At 41.6% G+C, this 24,071-nt stretch overlaps 1 protein-coding gene across 1 annotated transcript in view; it reads left to right on the top strand.

Annotated features, from left to right (window-relative positions):
- Positions 1–21,570, top strand: part of SMS (spermine synthase) — a 77,906-nt gene extending 56,336 nt beyond the window's left edge. The window contains exons 10-11 of the mRNA XM_065402689.1: positions 17,736–17,851; positions 18,644–21,570. Coding sequence (XP_065258761.1) covers positions 17,736–17,851; positions 18,644–18,686 — 159 coding nt within the window. The 3' untranslated portion in view covers positions 18,687–21,570. The remainder of the gene's footprint in view (positions 1–17,735; positions 17,852–18,643) is intronic.
- Positions 21,571–24,071: the final 2,501 nt, after the last annotated feature.

Raw genomic sequence — 24,071 nt, 5'->3', positions numbered from 1 at the left:
CCTGCCACCTGCTTATCCTATCTCCATAGAGCAGGGGGCGGAGGGACAACAAGACAGGGCTCAGGACAAGGGAGGGAGCTTGCAGGCAGCAGCTGCTGTCTCAACTTCCTGATCTAAAAAGGCAATGTACTTAGAGTGGGGTCAGCGTACATAAAGGGGCAATGCACGTCTCTCTCACAGGGTGTGTGTTTCTGTCTGCCATGCTGTCTCCCCTCCCTGCATTCGTGCTGCCTTGTAGAGTGTGAGGCTACATTAACAACAAGGTGTTAACCCTTGAGGGCTCAGCCGAGTGCTAGTTCATCATTTAGCAGTAAGGCATTTCCTGGGAAATATCCCACCCTCTTCTACCTTTTGACTTCACCTCCTCAACCAAGCTTCATAATCATCATTGTTGTGTACAGTATTAAATTGTTTGCTTAAAACTTATACTGTTTTTATACATATATAATACAGTCTTTTGTCTGGTGAAAAAAATGTCCCTGGAACCTAACCTAACCCCCCCCCCCCCCCCCCAATTTACATTAATTCTTATGGGGAAATTGGATTTGCTTAACGTCATTTTGCTTAAAGTTGCATTTTTCAGGAACATAACTACAACGTTAAGCGAGGAGTTACTGTAGTAAAATAGTATTGTATACAGCATTCAGTTGTTTATTTGGGAGGTTTCAGGCCCCTGTTCTTCCTCTGGGATGTCTGGACTCTGATTATCACAAATATGTAGTCATAACTGCACATACAGTTTTGTATCATTGTTTTAAACATAAAATGTTTGCTGCTATTTTCTGTTCTCCAGCACATATCTGAACTGTAACTCTTAAGGTATTTTTTCCTCCCTATGAACTCAGCATAACTTGTCTTTTAATATATCTATCATGCAGGTGTAGTATGTTGAAATATTTGTTTTCACGTAGTACTCTACAATAATTCTTGAATGGCGAACAAGCCATTTGTTGGTCTATCTGTGAACTTAATGTCTGTCTAAGCTAGGTGTTTGTAAAGGAAATGGCTTTTATGCTAGATTGCAGTGCATAAATGCACAAAAAAATAAGGTTGGCCTACAAAATCCCCACCCACCACCACCACTACCACCACTTATTTTGTGTTGGTTTTCATTATTGCCCACTTTAATGTCATCAGAGTTTAACTCATTTCACTTGTATAATATAGTAAAATCAGCCTTCTATAACTGTAAACTTTAAATTGTATCCATGGTTTTAGGTATTCATGAGGAATCTGCCAATTTTAATTATTTTAGTAAAAGTTAACATTACCAACAGTAACCACTGTGGTATTGGAGCCTAGTTTAAGCATATGTTGAAAACTGCAGCGTGTTGAATGCTATGATGTGTTGATAAATGCTGACTCTTTAATTCATCTCTGTATTGCAGTTTGCCAATCTGTGTGGTTTGGTAGTGGAGAGTTGTTTAGTTTATAGATTCTGTTACATAGTGTTACTCCAATTTGCTATGTCTTAGACTGCAGTCTGGGTCTGTATGGTGTAGCTTGTATTTACTTAGCAAAATATCTTCATTTTCTCAAAGAAGGCATTTGTAAAAACTGAGATTGCCTTCCCCAGGGAGCTAAAAACTATGGGTAAGCCTAAAAATAATGTATTAAGTGGCACCAGAAAAAGTAATGGTTTATTTGCCCATCTATTCATTCTGGCTTGTCGCGTCTCCCTGTGTTACATCTTGGCTTTTTCCGTGATGAGCAGACACTTCGCAGTAGAAACCAAGGTGTAATAATGGAGTAGACCTCCTACTTATTACTGGCCAGCTGCCTCACAGTAGCTGACTCTACAGGGCTCCAGCTGGAATCTGCTGTGCTTTGTGCTGTAGTGCTGGTGTTTGAACACTGGCTGTAGGGGTCGCCAAGCTTTCCGTACAGTCAGCCTTTCAAGTTGGAAAGCTGTCAGATGAAGGGCTGTCAGTTTAGAATATTGTTTCTTCCCAGCGTCTGGGCAAACTTTCTGCAACAACATAGCTTCATTTACAAACCCAAACCTTCCATCTACTTTGGGGTATGACTTTCTCAATGACTAGCTTGTGTTACAGACTCAGATTACTTGTTAGCAATGATTTGTACATATTTCACTGTGCTAAAGCTTACCTTTTTAGTATCTTAATGCTTTTTAAAGCAAATATACTTGGGGGTGGATTGATTTTTTTTTTCAGCAAGCTGGAAACCTTAATTTAAATAATCACTGGTTCTTAATTTTGTTTTGCATATGTACCTTTTTAGTTATTCTCCTAAAGAAAGGTTGATTCTCATGGGATAATAATAATTAAAACATGTTGATTTGCAAACAAATATAGTCTTTTACACTAAATTAGGAACTTTATGCTAACCAGGTGGGTACACTATATCTGTACATGTTAATTTAAGCAATTATATAGCTTAACGTGTTTAGGAAGGTTCTGAACTCTTATATTTTTTGTGTTAGAAAATGGTGAATGATATATTTCTTATTAACTAGATTCATTTTTTACTTGTGATTTGTGTTTAAGCTGAATTTGGATGGAAATTTGCATTCAATTAAAAAGGCACAAAAACAGCATTTAACATTTTTGTTTTGATTAGTTAAATAAAAACTACCTTACATGTGATGGATATAGAAGAAAAAAGTGTAGACACACTGATTATACTATACCACAACTGTGTCACTAGAAGCTAACAGTACCATTACATGTATTGCACTACTTTAGGCTCAGCAGACTGCACCTGCAGATACAGTTGTATGTAGTGCAAATGCACATGATGTAGAGCCCAAGGGTATCCGATAGATAGCTCCCTGACAGGAGCTAGGGAAGTTCAAGAAATATCCGCAGTTACTAGCAGGTAAATAAATACAGAAGTGCTAGCGGGAGGGAGGTGGTAATAACTGTAGGCCGCAGGATGAAAGTCTGAAAGAGTAGTAATTGAGTGTACCTTGATATTGCTTAATGATTTTTATCCTCCACATCTAGCTGTATAATATCCTCCTTTTCCAATATTCTAATTACTGTTCCCAGGTTAATTCAGTCTTTTATGAATTTGTTTATGTGCGGTACATATGTAATGCTTTGGTTTGTTCTGAAATCAGAACTTGCTGTTTTTCCCCTGATTTCTTAGGGTTTTTTTTTTTTTTTTTTTTTTTTTTTTTTTTTTTTTTTTTTGAGAGTATAACATGCATTAAGGGAAACTGGTCACGTGCTACTATTTCTAATTAAATAACTTAAGTTCCAAATTCATGAAAGCTTCACTGGCACACCAACATCCTTGTTTCTGCATGACTGTGTTGAGCAGATAATACATCTGTATACTTCTCATGAGCAAGAGGGCATGAAATAAATGGAACTGTAGGTGTAACTGGCTAGGGGTTTGTCCATCAGTGTTCTTCAGGAAAGTTGTGAAATATATGCAGAGGCAGTCTATTGTTTATCTCTCAGGTCTTCATTGCCAACTGGAGTTGAAAGACTCCAAAGGGAGCTACATCCGGGGCCAGATCCAAAGCCCACTGAAATCAATGAGAGGCTTTCTGTTGATTTCAGTGGGCTTTGGATCAGGTTCTTGCAGAGAAGAATTATCCAGACAAGATGTATGTCTCTTGGAGGGTGGGCGCAATGAAGGTAGTAAAATGGAGTGAGGCTTCATTTGTTTGTCTTTTTTTCCTCTCCTGCAAAATTTGCACGTTATTCTCAACAGAAATTGCATAATAGAGAGGATTTGGGGGAACATTTAGCCAGGGTCTGTGATGTAAGATTTGTTCATTATGCTTTTAAACAAGGCAGGTTTGGTATTTTTCTAGGTTTGGCAGGAGGCTCTGTTGTACCAGGAATACATCATGAAAAGGGGTAGAAATTAGATTGCATCTTACATTCTTTTTACAACTGTGATTTACATAGTTATACTGCCCTCTCAAGATTCTCAAAGTATACTTGTTCTTTCCAAATTTTTCTTCGCATGCATTCCATTCCACAGCTTGATCATTCCTTAGACATTCAGAGACTGAATACAGCAGTGGCGCTCAACCTTTCCAGACCCCTTTCAGGAGTCTGATTTGTCTTGCGAACCCCAAGTTTCACCTCACTTAAAAATTACTTGCTTACAAAATCAGACATAAAAATACAAGTATCACAGCACATTGTCACTGAAAAATTGCTTACGTTCTCATTTTTACCATATAATTATAAAATAAATTAATTGGAATGTAAATATTGTACTTACATTTCAGTGTATAGAGCAGTATAAACAAGTCATTGTCTGTATGAAATATTAGTTTGCACTGACTTCATTAGTGCTTTTTATGTATCTTGTTGTAAAACTAGGCAAATATCTAGTGACCTCTGGAAGACCTCTGAGTACCCCCAGGAGTACATGTACCCCTGGTTGAGAACCACTGACTTAGAGAATCTGAGTATTGTGCAGTATGATCTTGTACCACTAGGTGGAGACAAAAGACTAATATTGGCTAGCAACTTCTCAGCACACCAGAGTCCATGGAAAAGTTTTGTGTGAGAGAATTTTGAGGATTTATTTGCATTAACAAGAGTGCTAGGACAGACTTGGCTAGTTGTAGGATTTGTTTTTATATTGTAGATAGTTATGGAAGACAGTTTGAAAAGAGAGGATTAGATTTTTAACATGGCTAATAGTTGTGGTAGTATAGTAGTAACCATGTGACTTTTTATCTCCAAATATGCTTGACACATGCGTACAGCACATGAAAACTATTCAGTTTCCTCTCAGTTGTTCAGCTTGCACTCTTGGCTCTTATAACCTCACTCTTTCAGTAGTTCCTCAGGCATCATAGTTCTCCAGCCATACACGAGACCTGAATCTCCAATGCAAAAAATCAAGCCAGCAACTTCCCCCAGCATGTTGTGAGGTGGGGAGAGACCCTTTCAGTCCTTTATATATCATAAAGAAGCAAAAAGGTCCTGAAGACATACTACTGAACACAGTCCCATTGATTTGAATAGGAATGCATGCAGTACTAAGGGTTTAAAGGGTTGGCCCATGGTGTAATTACTGTTTCTTTCATCGTTTCCTCTCCCTGTGAAGCAGAGAAGTGAAGTGATTTGCCAAAGGCTACATGGTGAGGGCTTGATCCTATGAGGGGCTGAGTACCCTCCTCTCTTATTGGAGATAGTGGGAGTTGAGGGTGCTCAGGATCTTGAAGGATAGAGCCCTGAGTCATTGACCAATCTTAGAACTTGGGACCTCCTGACTGAGTCCCATATGGTCATTCTTTCCAGACCTCAGTACTTACAATGCTGTTTGGGCCATGTTTCTGTTTCATGCAGGGTAAAATATCCTTTTCTTAAAGGAATAGGATTGGATTTTCAAAATTGCCTAAGTCAGTCCGTTTTAACCTGTGATCTGTGGATCCCTGGGGGTCCACAAACTATGTGTAAGATTTCCAAAGGGGTCTGCACCTCTATTTGAAAATTTTTAGGGGTCTGCAAATAAAAAAAAGGTTAAAAACCACTGGCCTAAGTGACATAGGAGCATAAGTCCCACTCCTAAATCACTTATGTGCTTTTGAAGTGCTTTTGAAAATCCCACTCAGAGTTGTCCTAACTGCCTCAAAACTACCTTTTTGCATGCTGTCCAAACCTGTTGGAAGGTTCTCTAACAGCTGATGTATGATGGTTGTTTTATTATCAGTCATCGGCTGTTTTGTATAACCCAACCATTTTAACTGATAGCCACTATTCTTGATGCCAGATACTTGCCCTGCCAATCTAACCTTCTCAGCCAATAGCTGTAATCTTGAGCCTGTTTATGAAATGAAAACTTCAAAAATATTTTTGTACGGGAACTGCACTTCCTTGTCTGGGTCATCTTTCCCGTCCAGATAAAAATGTTCTCAGAATGTTTATGGTGGGTTTTTGTGCATTCCACTAACTACTGTTGTGAGGATCAGATTTCTTCCCCCCGTCGCCATCTGTCATGCTGCTCCTTCCCAACCACTCTGCAATATAATAGAAGGCTGCCCTTGTAGATTCTTCAGACCCGTTGGGCCATTGCCTCATACCTGCTCTCATCTGTGTGTGTGTAATTTCTTGTCAGTTTGTTCTTTCAAAATTCTTCTGACCAACACTACTACTTTTGAGGCATGGTTCCTGTGTGTGTGTGTGTGTGTGTGTGGTCCACACATGGGTATGCATGTGCACCATGCACACCCATATATGGAATCTCCCACCACACACAAACACTTACTTAGCCAAAATGATTTTCTGTCTTGCTGTAGAATAGATATCTTCTGGCCCTTAGTCACGCTGAAATAAAAGGGAAAGGGAATATTGGCCGAATTCAACTGCTTCCTTTGTCCTAGTCCCATGTAAGAAAAGAGCTATTGATATTACCCTTCCTTTTTCCTTCTAATAGGAAAGCTGGCTGCTACCACACAAAGCATGGTGGTAGTGTGTGCAGTCATGTGGCAGAGGAAAGAAAAAATGTTGCAAGGGATAGGTTTATCTTAAAATATGAGGTGGGGAATTGTTGACACTAATATTGTGTATGTGGTGGGGATTTAACTGGAGCTGGTTGAAGGTTTTTGAGGAGCTTCCTGGAGGCAGGGTGAGGTAGGGTATGGTGCATAAGAAAGGGACAAACTTTTCATGAAAAGTTTTGACCCTCTCTGTATTCGCTATTCATATTGCAATAGTGCTTTGAGGTCAGCCTGGCTGGTTCTTCACTGTGCGTATAATAAATGATAGCCTCTGTCCCAAAGAGCTTACAGTCTCTAAAAGGTGAGACAATTTACATTTGGGGAAAGGCATGGACAGTGAAAGGTGTAAGTATTCTAATCCATGTAAGAATGTATGGGGTGTTTAAATCTTACTGTATAGAAATATGTAGTCTTTTTATAATGCAAGTAAGCTTACTTAAAATTCCCCATGTCTAATAGGCTTGAGAGTTACAAATCATGGTAGGTACTCTCCTGTTCAGAAAGCTGCAGAGCTATCTCATCGTGGCACCTATAAAGAAAAAGCCAAAACCAAAATAAATTGGGAAAACTTCCCTCAAGACGGTTACAGTACAAAATAGAAAAGACTTCTCCAACTCTGTGGTGTGCTGAAAGCTTTTGCTGAACAAAAAGGGGAAAAATTAAGGGCCTGATTCTGATCTCACATATTACTGTATAAAACAGGAGTATTTCCATTAGTCAACCTGTTTAAACTGCATTAAACTCAGTATAAGTGAGATGGAATGAAGCCTCTCGCTTTGTCTAATATTGCCCATTACTGGATACAAAATGATGGAAGAAAAAGTGTACTGCTACACCCTTGAATTGTGTTCCTTAAACCTACACTCATTTTTTAACTATTTCCCCTATCTGACTGAAGATGGTCATTTGTGTGTTAGTCTTGATCCCTGTCTGAATAATTTCCGTGGTGCAGGAACGTCTCCTAAATTTGCTCTAACTTGGCATAATAACTGCAACCTAGAAGTAATCTAAGTGAAACTTTTTGCTACAATTCGTTAAACTATTCTGTTTGCCTGTCAACTCTGGTTGCCTGTCAACTGTTAGCGAGGGGGGATGTTTTTGGATAATTTGTTTGATAATTGGCATAACCATATCTAAATTTTCTAGGCAGTGTTTTTTTAATTGTTTTTGGCTTGTTAAATAAAAGTAGACAACTACTTTGAAACAAAAGCAATATAAAACCTACATTTCTATATGTCAATTCAAAGAGGGTGTTAAAAATACTGTAAAATGGAATGTGTCTGACCACTCTTAGGGCAAGTCTTGATTTGAGGAGTGGGAGTTTGTGGGTTTGACAAAATGTAGAAATTACACACTGAAGTGTTTTGTTCTTTCCTGTAATTTGTTTGCCACATTGGCTATAGTGATTCCTCTGTCGTATATGAAGACAGGAGAAGAGATTGGATACTAAGATGACAGTCTGGGAAACTAGTCTATAGCGATATATATATTTTTTGTGTGTCATTGTGTGCCTTATTGGTCTCACCATTAAACTTCCTCCGTAATGGTGGTATGTTCCATAAATTACCAAGAGCTATTTTCTATTTGTGAATCTTAAATTACACACACAAGCTGTTTTGGTACACTCATTGAATTTGATGTCAAAACAAAATTATATGGTTGGTAAAGGACAGCTGAACCAAATAACCACTGCAGTCCTCTGGATAATAATAGGTTACTAAACGAGTACTACAGTAGTCTCTTCAGTGTATTGCTTTATACAGTTGTGCTAAGTTAAAGTGCCCAACTCTTACCTTTTATAAATTTCTTCTTTTCCATTTCTTGATACCTATAGTATTCGTAAACCTGTTCAGAAATAAGTTTGAAATATTGCAATGTGACGTGTGCAGTCTTGGGCCATGTAATCAAGAGTGTGTTTGTAAATGAAATATCATATCAGTTTTAATGATCACTGTTTTACCCAACTCTCTTTGGCATTCCAGCAAATTGAAAGTGAGGGTAAAAGATGATGATTAAAAAAATACTTTGTAAGACAGAAAACTTTCTTTATTCCATCCATGGAACTTACAGTATAATGCAAAAAGTCAAGGTACAATAAAATAAAAATGGGATGGCATCTCTCCCTATCTCCCTTCCAAACTTCTCTGAACACTTTCAGATTTGTTTCAAATACACCATAGTGGAGAGGATCCTTGTAATAGTAGGAAGCAAAGAAACTGTTTCATACCTTTTCATTCCCAAAGTCAAAACAGACAGGTTGAGCTTACTTTCTAGTTATTATCTGGGGCTGCCACATAGCAGAAACAGTTTTGAAAGAAACTGCTCAACTATACTAGATTAAATATAAGATCTGCTTGGTTCAGTCTGTTCTCATTATGTATGTCTGTTGTTCGGGCTGACTTTTGTGTCTGTGTCCAAAAATAAGCTTATATTAAGTTAGGGCTATTTTTTAACAAATTAGAAGTTGTCTTGGAAGAAGAAACACAATAGTAAAATTCTCATTGGTGTCTTAAGTAAAGTCTATTCTCAGAAAACAAAACTCTGTAATGCTTTAGCAAAACATATGAATACTGTTATGTGAAAGATCATTTGAAAGTGCTGTGTTAATTAATTCTGTGTTTTTATCATCAAAGTCATTAAAAGAGCTTGATCCGCTTCAGATGAGAGGACTTTGAGAATACCCAATAAAGGGTGACATTTAAGTCTTTAGAATGAGAACCAGATATATAGCAGTGGTAGTATTTCATGTCTTTCCAGTCAGGTACAAATCATGCAAGTAGTCTGGAAGGAAAAAAAGAAGATACCTTAATTTTTTTTAAATCTCTTTAAATCTCAGACTACTCCAAAAGTTTCTCAAAACAGGTGAAAAAAAATGCTTTTGCTTAGGCAGAGTTTGTTACTTTAGGCTTTTCTGCCTTTGTCTCTTTTCCATGCAAATTTAAGATTTAAAGGTCTTCTAGGGTTATGATGGGTAGGTTTTGGGGCATGTAAGGAGAAGGTCATTCTAGAAACTGTGAAGCTGGTGCTGATGGTTGAATTATCCAATTCTTTAAAATGTTTGAAAGATTAGAATACAGCTTAGTGTCTGTTTAATTAAGACTAATGGTCTATTATTATGAGCTCTACAGTAAATAGTGACAATGTTGAGGCTTAGTTCTTAGGAACATGTTTTTAGGGACTTTTGCTCAGACCATATGTCAGTAAGATTTGATTATACTGTTACATATAAGTTCCTTTTTTTTTTTGTCTTCTATGATAAATGTGACATATCCATTGGAAATTATAAAAGAGTTAAAAAGCTATTGTTGCTACTGAAAGTAGACTTGAAGATCTGTTAGTTCGTGCTTCTAGTGACTGGAGGTCTGCAAAATATAATCTCTTTTCCTGCCACAAAGTTAGGTAGCATTGCCTTTTGTTTAAGTGACAGAGGTAAGTAGCTTTTCTCTCTTAGATGGAAGGTTTTCTGTTCCAGTCCTCATCTAGATAGCTGATAACCATATCTACTTACCTGTGTGGTCCTGGGCTCCCTGTGCCGCACTGCAGAGTCGGCAGAATCCAGACGAGGAGCAAATAAGGGAGCTGAGTCTGCAACTGTATAGATCACCTGCCATTATGATTGGGGGCGGGGGGGAAGGAATGCAGTAGTGATTCCTTGTGCAGGTCTGCAAATCTGGAGAAAGGATCCATTCCCTTCTTCTGACCCTTCTTGGAGATCTCCAGTACAGGCTCAGAGTGTGTGTGTGATGTTATTGATTTATATATATTTATTTATATTATATGTTATTTAATTATATATAAATAACATCACACTCTCTCTCCCTCTCCCTACTGGAGATTTCCAAAAAGGATCAGAAGAAGGGGATGGATCCTTTCTCCAGAGTTTCAGGCCTGCACCGGAATCACTACTGCATCCTCAGCCACACCACTCCTCCCCCCTCCCATAGTGTGCGTGTGTATATGTATACATATATATATAAGGCCAGCTCAGGTTTTATTGTTCATTTTTTTTTCTCACTTGGACCCTCTGGATTTTTTGTATTTCATACAAGTCTAAGTCCGATGTAGCTATGTTTGTTCCTTGAAGAAGAAACACCTTTTCAAGTGCCCTCCCATGTTCCCCTCCCCTCCTCCCCCCCAAACACACACACACACACACACACACACACACACACACACACACACACACACACACACACACACACACACACACACACACTGTGCTAATATTTGTTTTACAGGTTTAGTTTATTGCAGGAGGGGTAAAATCTTACTAAGCTGACCCCAAAGATTAGAGATCTCAAATTTACCTTTAGCAAGAATGTGCCAATAAAGATTTCTTGTATTAATCTGTTGAGGAGAAAACTGAATAAAACAAAAACCTTGCATTTACCCTCTATGTAACTCATAACAAAAGGGAATTTCCTTAACCAAGGGCTGTAATGCTGAGAGACCTCAGCAGACCAGCCAAGACTAACTTCCTTTTTTTTTTTGGTTTAGTATTCTTAGCGTGTCAACAGATGACATCTAAAGCAATGTTTGGTGTCTTCCAATTAAGAGTATTTTTGAAGTATAAGATGCACTCAGATACTCTGCTGAATGCTAACATAAGAGTCCAGACATAAGATTGATTTGAAAAATAAAGGGAGTGTTTACTAGTGTGGAATAACTAAACATTCTACTTGTAAAGAACCAATAGACTTTTTGTTATAGACCATTTTCTTAGATGTTCCTTTAAAATAGAATATATGCGTGTTGTGGAGGAAATTGTTGATTGTTTGAGACAGTAGAGATCCTGAATTAGTTCCCCAGTTGACTTTTCTCTAACAGGGATGTGCTGAATGGGACTCCTAGAAACCTTTTGGTAAATCTCCAGCACAACCAAATTTAAATGAAGACTTTCTTGTTTCTGATGGAGTCTAGGGGGCTGCTAAACTATCCCTGTCAGATGACTTATCTCTGGGAGTCATAAAAATACTTCTGAAGAACCCTTTAAAAATAAACAAAAGGAAAAAACCCTAGAACTTTAGAATGAGCAGATTGCACCAAATGTATGGTGTGTTTGTATCTGTCTCTTGAAGGAGGAAATGCCTCTGCTGAATCTTCATCCCATGTCCCTTCAATGGGTACAAGCCTGGGTTGGACTGTTAATATGCTCAATATATCTTTCAGGAATAAAATATAAACATTTCCAGCAAAAATCACGGAATAAATTTGTTTATCTAGCAACATTACAGCTTTTCCTAGTTAAAGTGATGAGAGAGCATGTTTTTGTTTAGCTGGGAAAACAAATGAACTGCTACCATGGAACAAATGACAAACATTTTTGATATGGAACTCTTTCTTAGGCCAGGTCTACACTAGGAGTTTATGTCGAATTTAGCGCCGTTACATCGAATTAACCCTGCACCCATCCACACCACGAAGCTATTTAGTTCGACATAGAGCTCTCTTAAATTCGACTTCTGTACTCCTCGAAAACGAGAGGAGTAGCGCTAAATTCGAAATGGCAATATCGAATTAGGCTAGGTGTGGATGGAAATGGACGGTAATAGCTCCGGGAGCTATCCCACAGTGCACCACTCTGACGCTCTGGACAGCAGTTCGAGCTCGGATGCTCTGACCAGCCACACAGGAAAAGCCCCGGGAAAATTTGAATTCCTTTTCCTGTCTGGGCAGTTTGAATCTCATTTTCTGTTTGGACAGCGTGGCGAGCTCAGCAGCACTGGCAACGATGCAGAGCTCTCCAGCAGAGATGGCCGTGCAATCTAATAGAAATAGGGCCCCAGCATGGACTGATCGGGAAGTCTTGGATCTCATCGCTGTGTGGGGCGATGAGTCCGTGCTTTCAGAGCTGCGCTCCAAAAGAAGGAATGCAAAGATCTACGAGAAGATCTCTAAAGCCATGGCAGAGAGAGGATACAGCCGGGATGCAACGCAGTGCCGCGTGAAAATCAAGGAGCTGAGACAAGGCTACCAAAAAACCAAAGAGGCAAACGGACGCTCCGGATCCCAACCCCACACATCCCGTTTCTACGAGGCACTGCATTCCATCCTAGGTGCGGCCGCCACCACTACCCCACCACTGACCGTGGACTCTGAGGATGGGATATTGTCCACGGCCGGTTCCTCGTCGGAAATGTTAGCGGACGGGGAAGATGAGGAAGGAGATGAGGAGGACGAGGCAGTCGACAGCGCTTGCACCGCTGATTTCCCCGACAGCCAGGAGCTCTTCATCACCCTTACCGAGATCCCCTACCAACCGTCCCCATCCGTTACCCCGGACACCGAATCAGGGGAAGGATCAAGCAGTGAGTGCTTTAAACATCTAAACATTTATTTTTAACATAACTGGAATATTTATATTGTTAACAATGGGGTTTTCATTCACTCATTTAAACATAGAAACTTTTATTTATAAGACAACAGGAATATTAATAATATCAGCAATTGGGTGTTCATGATTTCTTTGCCTTAGGCAACTATTTAGTCCCAACTATGTAAAAAAAATCAAATAATGTCCGGATTTTCATGATTAGGCAACCACAGGACGCTCCACTCTGTAGTCCCTTCCAGTGCAGTTACACCAAAATACGGTCTATATGTCCGGGAATTGACACAAAGTCCTCCTGGGAGAGCTCAGCATAGCTCTCCTGGAGGTACTGCTCAAGCCTGCGCATCAGGTTCCTTGGCAGGGCGATCTTGTTAGGTCCACCGTGGTACGACACGTTCCCACGCCATGACTCTATCAAGTAGTCCGGGATCATAGCACGGCACAGCATGGCGGCATACGGCCCGGGCTTCTGCATGCTCTCCCGAAGCATCCGTCCCCTGTCGCTCTCCGAGATCCTCATCAGCGTGATGTCGCACATGACGCCCTGCTTTGAATTAGGGAGGGGAATGTTAGTATTGGGACTGCTTTACAGCCACGCGGTGGAGGCGGCAGAGGGGCAGCATACAGGGACCTTTCCCTGGGACAGCCGCGAGGTGGTGGGACAGGGGCAGAGCTCATGCTTCCCTGATTGCTGCCAGCAGAGAGTGGCATTGCTTTCAGTGCGAAAGGAGCCCAGTGCTACTATTAAAGTTTTAAGCTGCCACAAGTCTACGGCTTACCATGTTTTCATGCTACAAAAGTAGAGGTGTCCTGCCACGCTTCTCAGATCGCAACTGCAAGACCCCAGGCACTGAAGGCGAGGGCCGAAAATTCGACCTTGTCCTGAGTGCGCATGTGAAAGGTGCAGTGCATGGTGTTGTTCACAGAGAAAGACTATGTTCTTTGTTAGCAACTTCATTTATCTGTCTCAGGAATTCACTCCCTTTTTCCCATTCCCACAGACACATCTGTGACTGTCTCCCAACCCAGCCTGGCTTCACACTCCCAGAGGCTAGCGCAGATTAGGAGGAGGAAGAAGAAGACGCGTGAGGACATGTTCTATGAACTTATGGACTGCTCACGAGCGCAGGCAGCCCAGACGACACAGTGGAGGGAGAACTTGTCACAAATGCACCGAGCAGTCATGGAACGGGAGGAGAGGTGGCGCCAGGAAGACCAGCAGGCTACTCAAACCCTGCTTGGACTAATGAGGGAGCAAACGGAGACGCTCCGGCGCCTTGTGGATGTTCTGCAAGACCGGAGGCAGGAGGACAGAGCCCCGCTGCAGTCTATCTCTAACCGCCCTCCCCCGCCACAAAGTCCCACACCCCCCTCACCAAAAGTCCAAAGAAGGAGGGGCGGCAAGGGCCGTTAAAACTTTCAGTCAACCCCTGCAGACTGCTGTTGCACTAGAAGGCTCTCGTTCCACAAAGTTTGAAAAGTCCTTTCCTACCCATCTCACACAAGCCCCCGTCCAAGTTTCCTCCCCCCCCTTTTCATGTGCGGTTCATAATAAAATATTTGTTTCTGTTAAGTACTGTTTCCAAGATTTTCTTTTAGAGGAGATTCTGTCTGAAGGGGGGGAAGGGGTTTGGTAATTGGACAGGACAGTCACCTTAAGGAGGCTACAGAGGCGGGGGCAGGTCCAGCATCAGGACACATACACAGTGCAGTCACCAGTTACCCTGGTGAGTCTGGGAGGTGGTTTTCATGTTCTGGGGGGCGGGGGGGTTGATCTGTGACTTTGTGGCGGGGGAGGGCAGTTAGAGAACTTATGCCGCGGTCCTTATCCTGGATCACAGAGCCACGCAGCAGGGGGTCTGTAACCCTCCGCCCCCTGCCAGAAAGTCACTTGGCCGACACATACACGCAGTCCCGCCCAGGACTGCTGGCAGGCTCCGTTGAAACAACCAATCCACCACTGCGGAGCCTGTCATTCCCGGAGTTTAGAAGCATCATTTGCATCAGAACACTAAACCCGCCCCCCGCCACAGTCTGCGTCCCCGGTTTAAAACATTCCCGCGAAAACAGTAAGAAAGAGAACGTTGTTCATTAACAAAACGGAACAGATTTTATTTGTTGGGAAGGTGGTGAAGGGGGTATGTAACTTGGAAGGATAGTCAACAGTAACTGGGTAAAGAAACGGGGGCAGGTTCAGCATCTGTGTCCACAAACTAAACAGTCACTGGAGACCCTGCTCAGTCAGGAACCTAGCTTTCAAAGCCTCCCTGATGCACAGCGCGTCCCGCTGGGATCTTCTAATCGCCCGGCTGTCTGGCTGGGCGTAATCAGCAGCCAGGCTACTTGCCTCAACCTCCCACCCCGCCATAAAGGTCTTCCCCTTGCTCTCACACAGATTGTGGAGCACACAGCAAGCAGCTATCACAATGGGGATATTGGTTTCGCTGAGATCACAGCGAGTGAGTAAGCTTCTCCATCTCCCCTTGAGACGGCCAAAGGCACACTCCACCACCATTCTGCACTTGCTCAAACGGTAATTGAAAAGTTCTTTTTCTGAGTCCAGGGCGCCAGTGTAGGGCTTCATGAGCCAGGGCATTAGCGGGTATGCAGGGTCCCCGAGGATCACTGTAGGCATCTCCACATCCCCAAGACTTATTTTGTGCTCCGGGAAGTAAAGACCTTCCTGCAGCCGTCTAAACAGACCAGAGTTCCTGAAAACACGAGCGTCATGAACCTTGCCCGGCCATCCGACGTTGATGTTCGTAAAACGTCCCCTGTGGTCCACCAGTGCTTGCAGCACCATAGAAAAGTAGCCCTTTCTGTTAATCTACTGGCTGGCCTGGTGGTCCGGTCCCAGGATAGGGATGTGAGTCCCATCTATAGCCCCACCGCAGTTTGGGAATCCCATCTCGGCAAAGCCATCTATGATGAGCTCCACGTTTCCCAGGGTCACTACCTTTGATAGCAGTACCTTGACGATTGCCTTGGCTACTTGCATGACAGCAACCCCCACGGTAGACTTGCCCACACCAAAGTGGTTCGCGACTGACCGGTAGCTGTCTGGCGTTGCAAGCTTCCAGAGGGCTATGGCCACTCGCTTCTGGACAGTCAGGGCTGCTCGCATCCGGGTGTCCTTTCGCTTCAGGGCAGGGGACAGCAACTCACACAGTTCGAGGAAAGTCCCCTTCCGCATGCGAAAGTTTCGCAGCCACTGGGATTCATCCCAGACCTGCAGCACTATGCGGTCCCACCAGTCCGTGCTTGTTTCCAGGGCCCAGAATCGCCGTTCCACAGTATCCACAAGACCCAGTGACACCGAGATGTCCTGGGCGCAGGGTCTCGTGGTTTCTGAGAGCTCTGAGCTACTCTCCGAATTCATGCCCTCACGGTGGTGCCGTAGCCTCCTCTCCTGATTTCTCTGCAGCTGCCTCTGGTAAAGGTGGATGAGAAGCTGCGAGGCGTTGAGAACTGCCACAACTGCAGCGATGGTCGCAGCGGGATCCATGCTCGCACTGCTGTGGCGTCCGCGCTGTCACTGATCAGAAAAGTGCGCGAACTGATTTCCCGCCGGCGCTTTCAGGGAGGGAGGGCGGGAGTGACGGACGGATGACGACAGGCACCCAAAAGCACCCTCGACACATTTTTTTACCCAGAAGGCATTTGGGGCTCGACCCAGAATTCCAATGGGCAGCGGGGACTGCGGGAACTGTGGGATAGCTGCCCACAGTGCACCGCTTCCAATGTCGACGCTTGCCCCGTTAGTGTGGATTCACAAAGTCGAATTACTGTCCTTAGTGTGGACACACACGTTCGACTTTGTAATATCGATTCCACATATTCGATTTAACTAAAATCGAACTACTCTCGTAGTGTAGACATACCCTTAGACTTTCAGTTACTACCTAAAATAATAGCCTACACTATGGACTTACCTTCTTTTCCTGAGATGTTCAGAAGGGATTGACTTATCCCTAATTTTTTCCAAACCAGGTACAGAGAAGTGGCTACATGCCTTCCACTTACCACCCTCTTTACATGGTGACCTCATATCTCACTTTCTCAATTGCCTGTTGAAGAGTATGATTCTTAAACCATGGCTTTTCAGTTTTTCAAGTTAGTCTCATAAAAGGGTGTATACCCCAAGAACTGCCTGGCTGGTTGGGGGTGGGTGGTTGTTGTGGAGTTTGTTACTTGGAATGGAAGAATATAATTTTTAGTTTGTCCTTCTGTGGAGGTGGTGGTGTCTTGGCAATAGTCTTATGAGGGGAAATAATAGCAGGTCATTTAGATTTTACTTTCTTTTGATAAGCAAATAATTGCTAATATCTTTGGAGGGGAGAAAACCACTGTTGGTTGCTTAGATACCAAAAAAAGTATTCTTTGGGAAGCACGTGCATTTCAGTAGCATGACACAAAGGAACTGAAGGTAAGGCAGAAATCCCTCTGCTGAATCTCTGTTGTTTCAACATTGTTTTATGGATGAGTAGATTAAATTGTTAAACGTAGATTGACTCATACAACATAGTCTGGTTAAGATTTTAATTAAGAAAAACCTGACTTATAATGCTTTTTACTAATGTATGGAAGCAATCATAAAGAAAATGATTATGGAGTAGATGCTGTTCATGTAAATATCATTAATGTCTGCTGTAATTGGAAGCACTGATGCAGTGAATGCTCCTGCTAATGAGAAGGGAGTCAGACATTCCTCTGGTACTTACAAATTGTGATTGGATAGGTGTCTTTCCATGAAAGGGTAAGTGAGATGGAAAAACAAGTTATTCAGACTTCATCTTGCATTTAACATTGGAAGCACTGTGTATTAAGAAGAGCTCAAACATATCTCGGTAGTGTAGAGCAGCCTAGAATTAATGTATACATGTGTTTGTGCCTGTGCACCTATATTTTTTCTTTACTTCATTGTAACTAGGACTTGATATATTTTTTTTGTTTTTGTCCTCCTCTCAGGGAAACTGTATCAATCTGACTGAAGCCTTGACCCTCTATGAAGAACAGCTCGGCAGGCTTTATTGCCCTGTGGAGTTCTCAAAGGAAACTGTATGTGTACCCTCATACATGGAATTGTATCCTTGACAAATATAAAAGGTTGAGCCTGTATGATTAATAAACCAAACAACCCCAGTTCGTCGGGTTGGAGTGAACTAAATAGTTCTTTTCTTTAAATGAACAAGACAACACTTTTAAATGCCCTAATCTAAACACGTTTTGTAATTACTAAACAGGAAGTGAACTACTGTAGTAGTGGTTGGGTGGGAGGGAGGGAACGGCTTAAAAGCACAGCTCCCATTTGATGTCCCTATGAGAGGGGCCCGGCACCTTTCAAAATTGGGCCACTTGTTCCTAAACTCTCCTATAAAGTTGTCAGTTGTGGGGCATACCTCCACAGGATAAACTCATAAACCTGTGAGAATGAAAAATCAAGGAGGCAGGGACTCAGCAGGATTTTCAAGGCCCAGGGCAAGCTGCTCCTCCCTCCCCTCAAGTCTCATCCCTTCAACTTGTCTTTGTCTCTGTCCCTTCACTTTGATGATTATTTCCCCTCCTTGGTCTAAATAGCCACTTCCTGTGGAGAAACAGAGGAAGGAGGGTCAGGAAATGTTTCCTCTGAGCTTCTTGTATGTTTTTTCCCCCTCTCCCCCATCAAGGGAAGAGGTTTGAGGCATGAAAAGGCTGCCCAAGTTTTCAGCTCCATAGAGGGAGGGATAAAGAAGGAATGGTGGGGATATTACCCATCCTATCTTTCTGAGCTATAATAAATGGGTTACTTGGAGATTTATTTCACTTTAGTTCTAAAAGTGCTTCTTTGACAATATACTACACAGTTTGCTTTGTTCCTTGACTTTTTTTTTCTTCAGATGGGTGTTCTACGCTATTTGGAAGACAAGAACTGAAGTGTGAAGATCAAGATATTCTAATTGTGTGCTGCATGGAGCATATAGGCTTGCCGCGTGCTGCATATTGGCATCTTGAACCTTTAAATTATATGCTGTAGATGATCCTGAAACTTAGTCATGCTATTGATTGTGAATTCTTTAAATGTTTTTTATTATTATTTTAATTTAAAAGCAAATGGAAAATGTATATTTTGATGAGGTAGGGTGTTATTTTTGAAAGTCAACTTAAAGATGAATTAGCAGCAAAACTATAGCTGCTGAATGCACTGAACCTTTAGAATGTGATCCTTTTTATTTTTTTGTAGATCTTCACAAACTGATTAAAAAAAGACATCTTTAGCATTTCATTCCTGAGGGTGGTCCATGTATTTTTTTTCTCCAGATATTAATTCCCTTATAGATTATGGTGCTTTTAAAGGATGGCGGGTTTCTCTTAAGTGAATACCACAGTGCTTCCATTACAGAAAATGTGAAGGGCATACCATTTTTAAAGAATACCCTATGCCCTTAGTTATAAAGGGAAGGAGCTAATTTGAGGTTTCATTTGTTTACGCCTTAGTTTCATTCATCATGCTACTGTAGTCTCTTCAGCAGACAAAGCTCTGACGTGTCACCATTTAGAATTACTTAGCCCTGTCACATTTATTAGTTTGATTTTAATATGGATTAAAAGTAGGTTATAGAGGCATTTTCAGCACCATAACTTTGAAAATTAAAGCCTATTTTCATTCCCACCAGAATGTGGGATGTTGAAATGTGTAATGAGGCTTCTAGTAGGCAGACACTCCTTACTTAGCTTTATGGCAGAACATTATGTCCATAGAGAATGAAAGTCGCGTAAAAAGGGAAGACGAGAGAAAGTGATTTAGGTCCTTGTGCATTCATATTTTGTGTGTGTTTAGATGTATTCACTTCACTAGGTTAAACTCTGATCATATGGATTCAGGTGTCCACAGTGACACTAATTCAGGATTAGGCCCAGACATAGTATTCACTGGTAAGTCAAAATTCCAATGGAAGGAAGATTGCATTATTTTTTGTGGGATTTTTTAAAGAAAAAAATTTCTGCCCTTCAATATTTCTGCACATTATCTGAAATTATATTTTTGTAAAAGCTTGCTATTTACCGATTGCCAACTTTATTGTAAGCAGAACATTAAAAAGATTCCACCTCAGAGGAGGTAAGAAGTCTAACCCTTTGGTATGTCTGAGAGAATAAAAAAATTCACTGTCCCTCCCTGAGTATCCAACATCGTGGACCAAAATGAGACTATCTTTAAACACCAGGTTTCCTATGTACTATAGTTTGAGGCAAAGTGGTTTCCCTCCCCTCCCCTCCTCTCCCCCCCATTAATAATGAATTCAGATTGTCAAAAAACTAGATTTCCAATTATTACACTCTGAAGAAACAGTACAACTGGTGTGTTCTATCATATGTGTCAAAACTACTAATGAATGTAAGTAGCCTCTGAAGAAATCCAAAATGATATTAGTTAGAACCCTTGCAAAAAATCTCCTTTGCTCTTCACTTGGTGTATATTTTTGTATGTATGGTTATGCTATTCGAGAGACCACTTTAACTTCGGAAGCTAAGTGAAGTTCTTTGTATTCCCTGTTTTAATTTACCGCTTTAAGTGATTGCAAGCAGCATTACTTATTTCATACACCTGGGGCCAAATCACTCCTTGATTTACAGCCTGTGCAGTCCTATCAACTCTTCAAGAATAGTCTCCTTGTAGGAAAGTGGAAAGAGCCTTCTCCTGGTCCCTAGGCATTCGTGGCAGTGTCACATCCAGAGCACAGAACATCGTAGTGATCATACTGCTAGACCCTGAACAGTTGTAATTGTGCATTTGTGGCTGAAGGTTGAAGTCAGTGGGATTATATATGGGGTGAAAACTAAGGCCCTGATCCTGCCAAAACACGTGCTTAACTTCACGTGTACCGTTGCCTTGGTTGTGATGACTCATGTATGTAATGTTAAGTGTGCATGCATGGATGCATGCAGGATTGAGGCTTAAGATAGCCCATGTCTTGATGTTTGGAGTGATTCTACCACCCCCCCCCCCCCCCCCCCCCCAAGCTTGTGGATTAGAACATGATCTAATACACTTGATAGGTTTGTAGCACCAAGACTATTGCTTTGTTTTGCATAGCTACATGGAAGTAGAGCTGTTTGAACGTGGAAAGATGCTGTGAAATCAGTCCCTGGAATGTTCAGTGAGGGAGAGGAGTCTTAAATTGGTGGGCGATGGGGAGGTGAGAGGAAGCATTGTTTTGAAAGCTGATCAGTACATATGACAATTTTTCCTCTTATATTGATATTGTGAAAAGAGGGTGGGGAGTGTAACTATTTTGTTTTGGAATGTTTTTATGTAGACTTTCTTAAAGTGATAGATGTAGTAGAAAACAGACTGGCAAACACTGAACACTGCTGTTTTTCTCTTTACATTACTACCTTGTTTAAAGCACTGTCGTTCATTATTTATTTGTTATTTCTGTAGTGTAAACTTGAAACAAAATCAGCTTCATGTGAATGTCAGATGAAACTTGCTATAGTTGAACAACACCTTACATTTAAAGCCAGTTGGGACATAGTTACGAGTGCCTCACTACACATGGAAACAGAGACTGAAAAAATGGTTTTTATTCTTTGCACTAAATGCTGCTTCCACCAAGAAATGTGATTAAATATTTAAAAACTTGATTGGTAGTAATTTGACTGTGCTGAAAGAAGACTGCTGGCATTGTATCTACTGCACAAGTGCAGTGCACATGTTAAAATAAAGGTACACTCTTATTATCTGTATGACTGAATTGTTAAATTCACTTGTGGATTCCCGTATTCAGTATTAAAGACCATGCAATGGTCTAATGTGGTGACCATCAATGTGTCTCCATTCTTTTCCAATCCCCACCCAATATATATGCACAATATTGTTGAGTTTGTGTCCTTTTATTGAGACATTAAAGGAGTTTTTCCTGCCTCTCATGATCAGTAATTTAAGTTTTTTTGTTTTTTTTACCATCACGCAAGAATGTGCTAGGAACTTTATTGTGACCTATAAAAGAAGAGGTCCCTGCCATGAACAGCTTACAGTAAAATTTCCGGCCTGCCCTGTGATGGGGAAACAAAACAACAGGACTGTGGGAGGACATGGGTTCCAACAGTATAATCGTATGGTTACTTGGTATTGACAATGGCAAGTGCAAAACTGCATTTATTTATACATATGTAATGTTAACTCGTAGGAGAAATTGTAGAAGTGACTATTCAGAAAGGATTTAAATGGAAGTTGATGGTTTGTATGTATGCTGGGTTGGCAAAATGGCTTTAGAAGGACATTCCATACATGGGGAGGTATAGAGAAAGATGCTGAGGAAGGGACATCAGAAGGAAAAGAGGCATCAAGAATAGCATAGTTTGTGACACAGCGTAGGAGATAAGGGTAGAGTTAGTATGGAGGGCCTTCTGAAAGAGAGAACAAGTTTGAACCTGCTAACAGGACAATGAGCTAACAACGGGTTTTAAAGAGGGGATTCCTCTGGTCAGTGCTGGAAGAAGGTGACTTTAGAGGCATAATGCTGGATGGATTTTGGTGAGTGGGATCAAGATAACTGGAGAAAAGGAAGTTGTAGATGTCCTGGTGGGTGATTATGACATTGGTGCAGAAAAGAAGAGAGCAGGTTCTAGATACTTTGGGGAAGAAGGCAAGATCTGTTTGCAACTGTGTATGGCGAGAGGAATTGAAGGTCATTCTAGGTTGCAGACTTTGGCAATGGAGAAACCACTTGTGTTGACAATAATGGAGAATGGTGGAGAAGATACAAGAGAACATAAGAATGGCCGTAGTGGGTCAGACCAAAGGTCCATCCAGCCCAGTGGCCAATACCAGGTGCCCCAGAGGGAGTAAACCTAACAGGTAATGATCAAGTGATACATCACTCATGATTTTATATACCTCTATCATATCCCCCCTTAGTCTCCTCTTTTCCAAGCTGAAAAGTCCTAGCCTCTTTAATCGCTCCTCATATGGGACCTGTTCCAAACCCCTAATCATTTTAGCTGCCCTTCTCTGAACCTTTTCTAATGCCAGTATAAGAGGAAGAAAAAGCACCTCAGTTTTGTCTATGTTGAGCTTCAGTTGTTGACAAACTTCCTTGCATGCAATATCCGAGAGAACGGGGGTGGGGAATCAGATGAGCAGAAGATTTGATTTCTCAGTGTAGATAATAGCCTAGGTAATGGGGAACTGATATTGGATGAGGTTGCCCAAAAATAACAAGTGGCAGCACCACAATCTCCCATGGAGAAGGGCAATGGAGAGGAGGATTAGCCACCAAAGGAGAGGCTGAAAAAGCAGTTGGAGAGAAAGAAACCCAGGAGATGAGGATGTGTGTGTGTGTGTGTGAGAGAGAGAGTAATTAATACTGTCAGTGGAAAGGTTAGGAAAATGAGGTTCTTAGTGGCCTTTGTGACGATATCTTCTGTGGAATGGAAAAAGTGGAAGCTGGGTTAGATCAGGAGTGAGTGTTAGGTAAGGAAGTTGAGGTAGTGATTGTAAACAGCATGTTCAATCAGCTTTACAGGTGCAGGGAAGAATGGGGAAATAGGATTGTTGGCTAGAGTCGATAGTGTTTAAAAATTGGGAGTGGAGGGAGGGGTCATAGGGTCAAGGGTTGGGAGAAACTGGGCGGGAATTGGGGTAAATGAAACAGCCAGAGAGATTGGAAAGGGAGAGAAGGCAAGAGGAAAAACCATGACATTAAATTAGGAACGTGAATGAGGCAAAACAATGTTGGTCCACAGAAATAGTGTGCAGCACTAAGTGTCTGAGAATTGGAGTGGGTGGTGTACTGGCGAGAGGAGTAAAGGACTCCTCATTGGCGAGCGAATTTGAGGGAGTCAGCTGTGAAGTAATGTTCTGAGAGCGGATTAGTAAGGGATGATAATGGAGTTGATATCCTGGTAAAGATGGACTGGTGATCAAGAGGGGAGTAGGCAATGCTAAAGGAGATGAGATGGTCAAAGGGGGAACTCTATTAAGAGATTAGAATGAGCATTCCTTAGTGGAGATAATAGCCTTGTTTGGTGCATTGGTGAGTTGAGTTAACTAAGGTCAAATGAAGAGGTAGGAAGTGAAGTGGCTGGCTGGTTTATCAGAATGAAAGTTGAAGGGTGGGAGTCTAACTGGAGAGGAAGAGAGCTTGTTTTGGGAATCAGAGAGAAGGGCCATGGAGTAGATCTTGTGGGTGGGTTGGTTGACAGCAACATGGAGGGTAAGAGCAGAGTTTAATGTTATGCAGCACAAAGGTGTGGGAAGAGGGAAGTTCTTGAAATGGCAATATTAATTATTTGGGTCATGGGCTATTCTGTTTTCTTAGTCTT

This window comes from Emys orbicularis, chromosome 1 (assembly GCF_028017835.1).
Source record: "Emys orbicularis isolate rEmyOrb1 chromosome 1, rEmyOrb1.hap1, whole genome shotgun sequence".
Classification (NCBI taxonomy): domain Eukaryota; kingdom Metazoa; phylum Chordata; order Testudines; family Emydidae; genus Emys; species Emys orbicularis.
The sequence above is the reverse complement of the archived record's forward strand: the minus strand, read 5'-3'. Positions and strand labels throughout refer to the sequence as shown.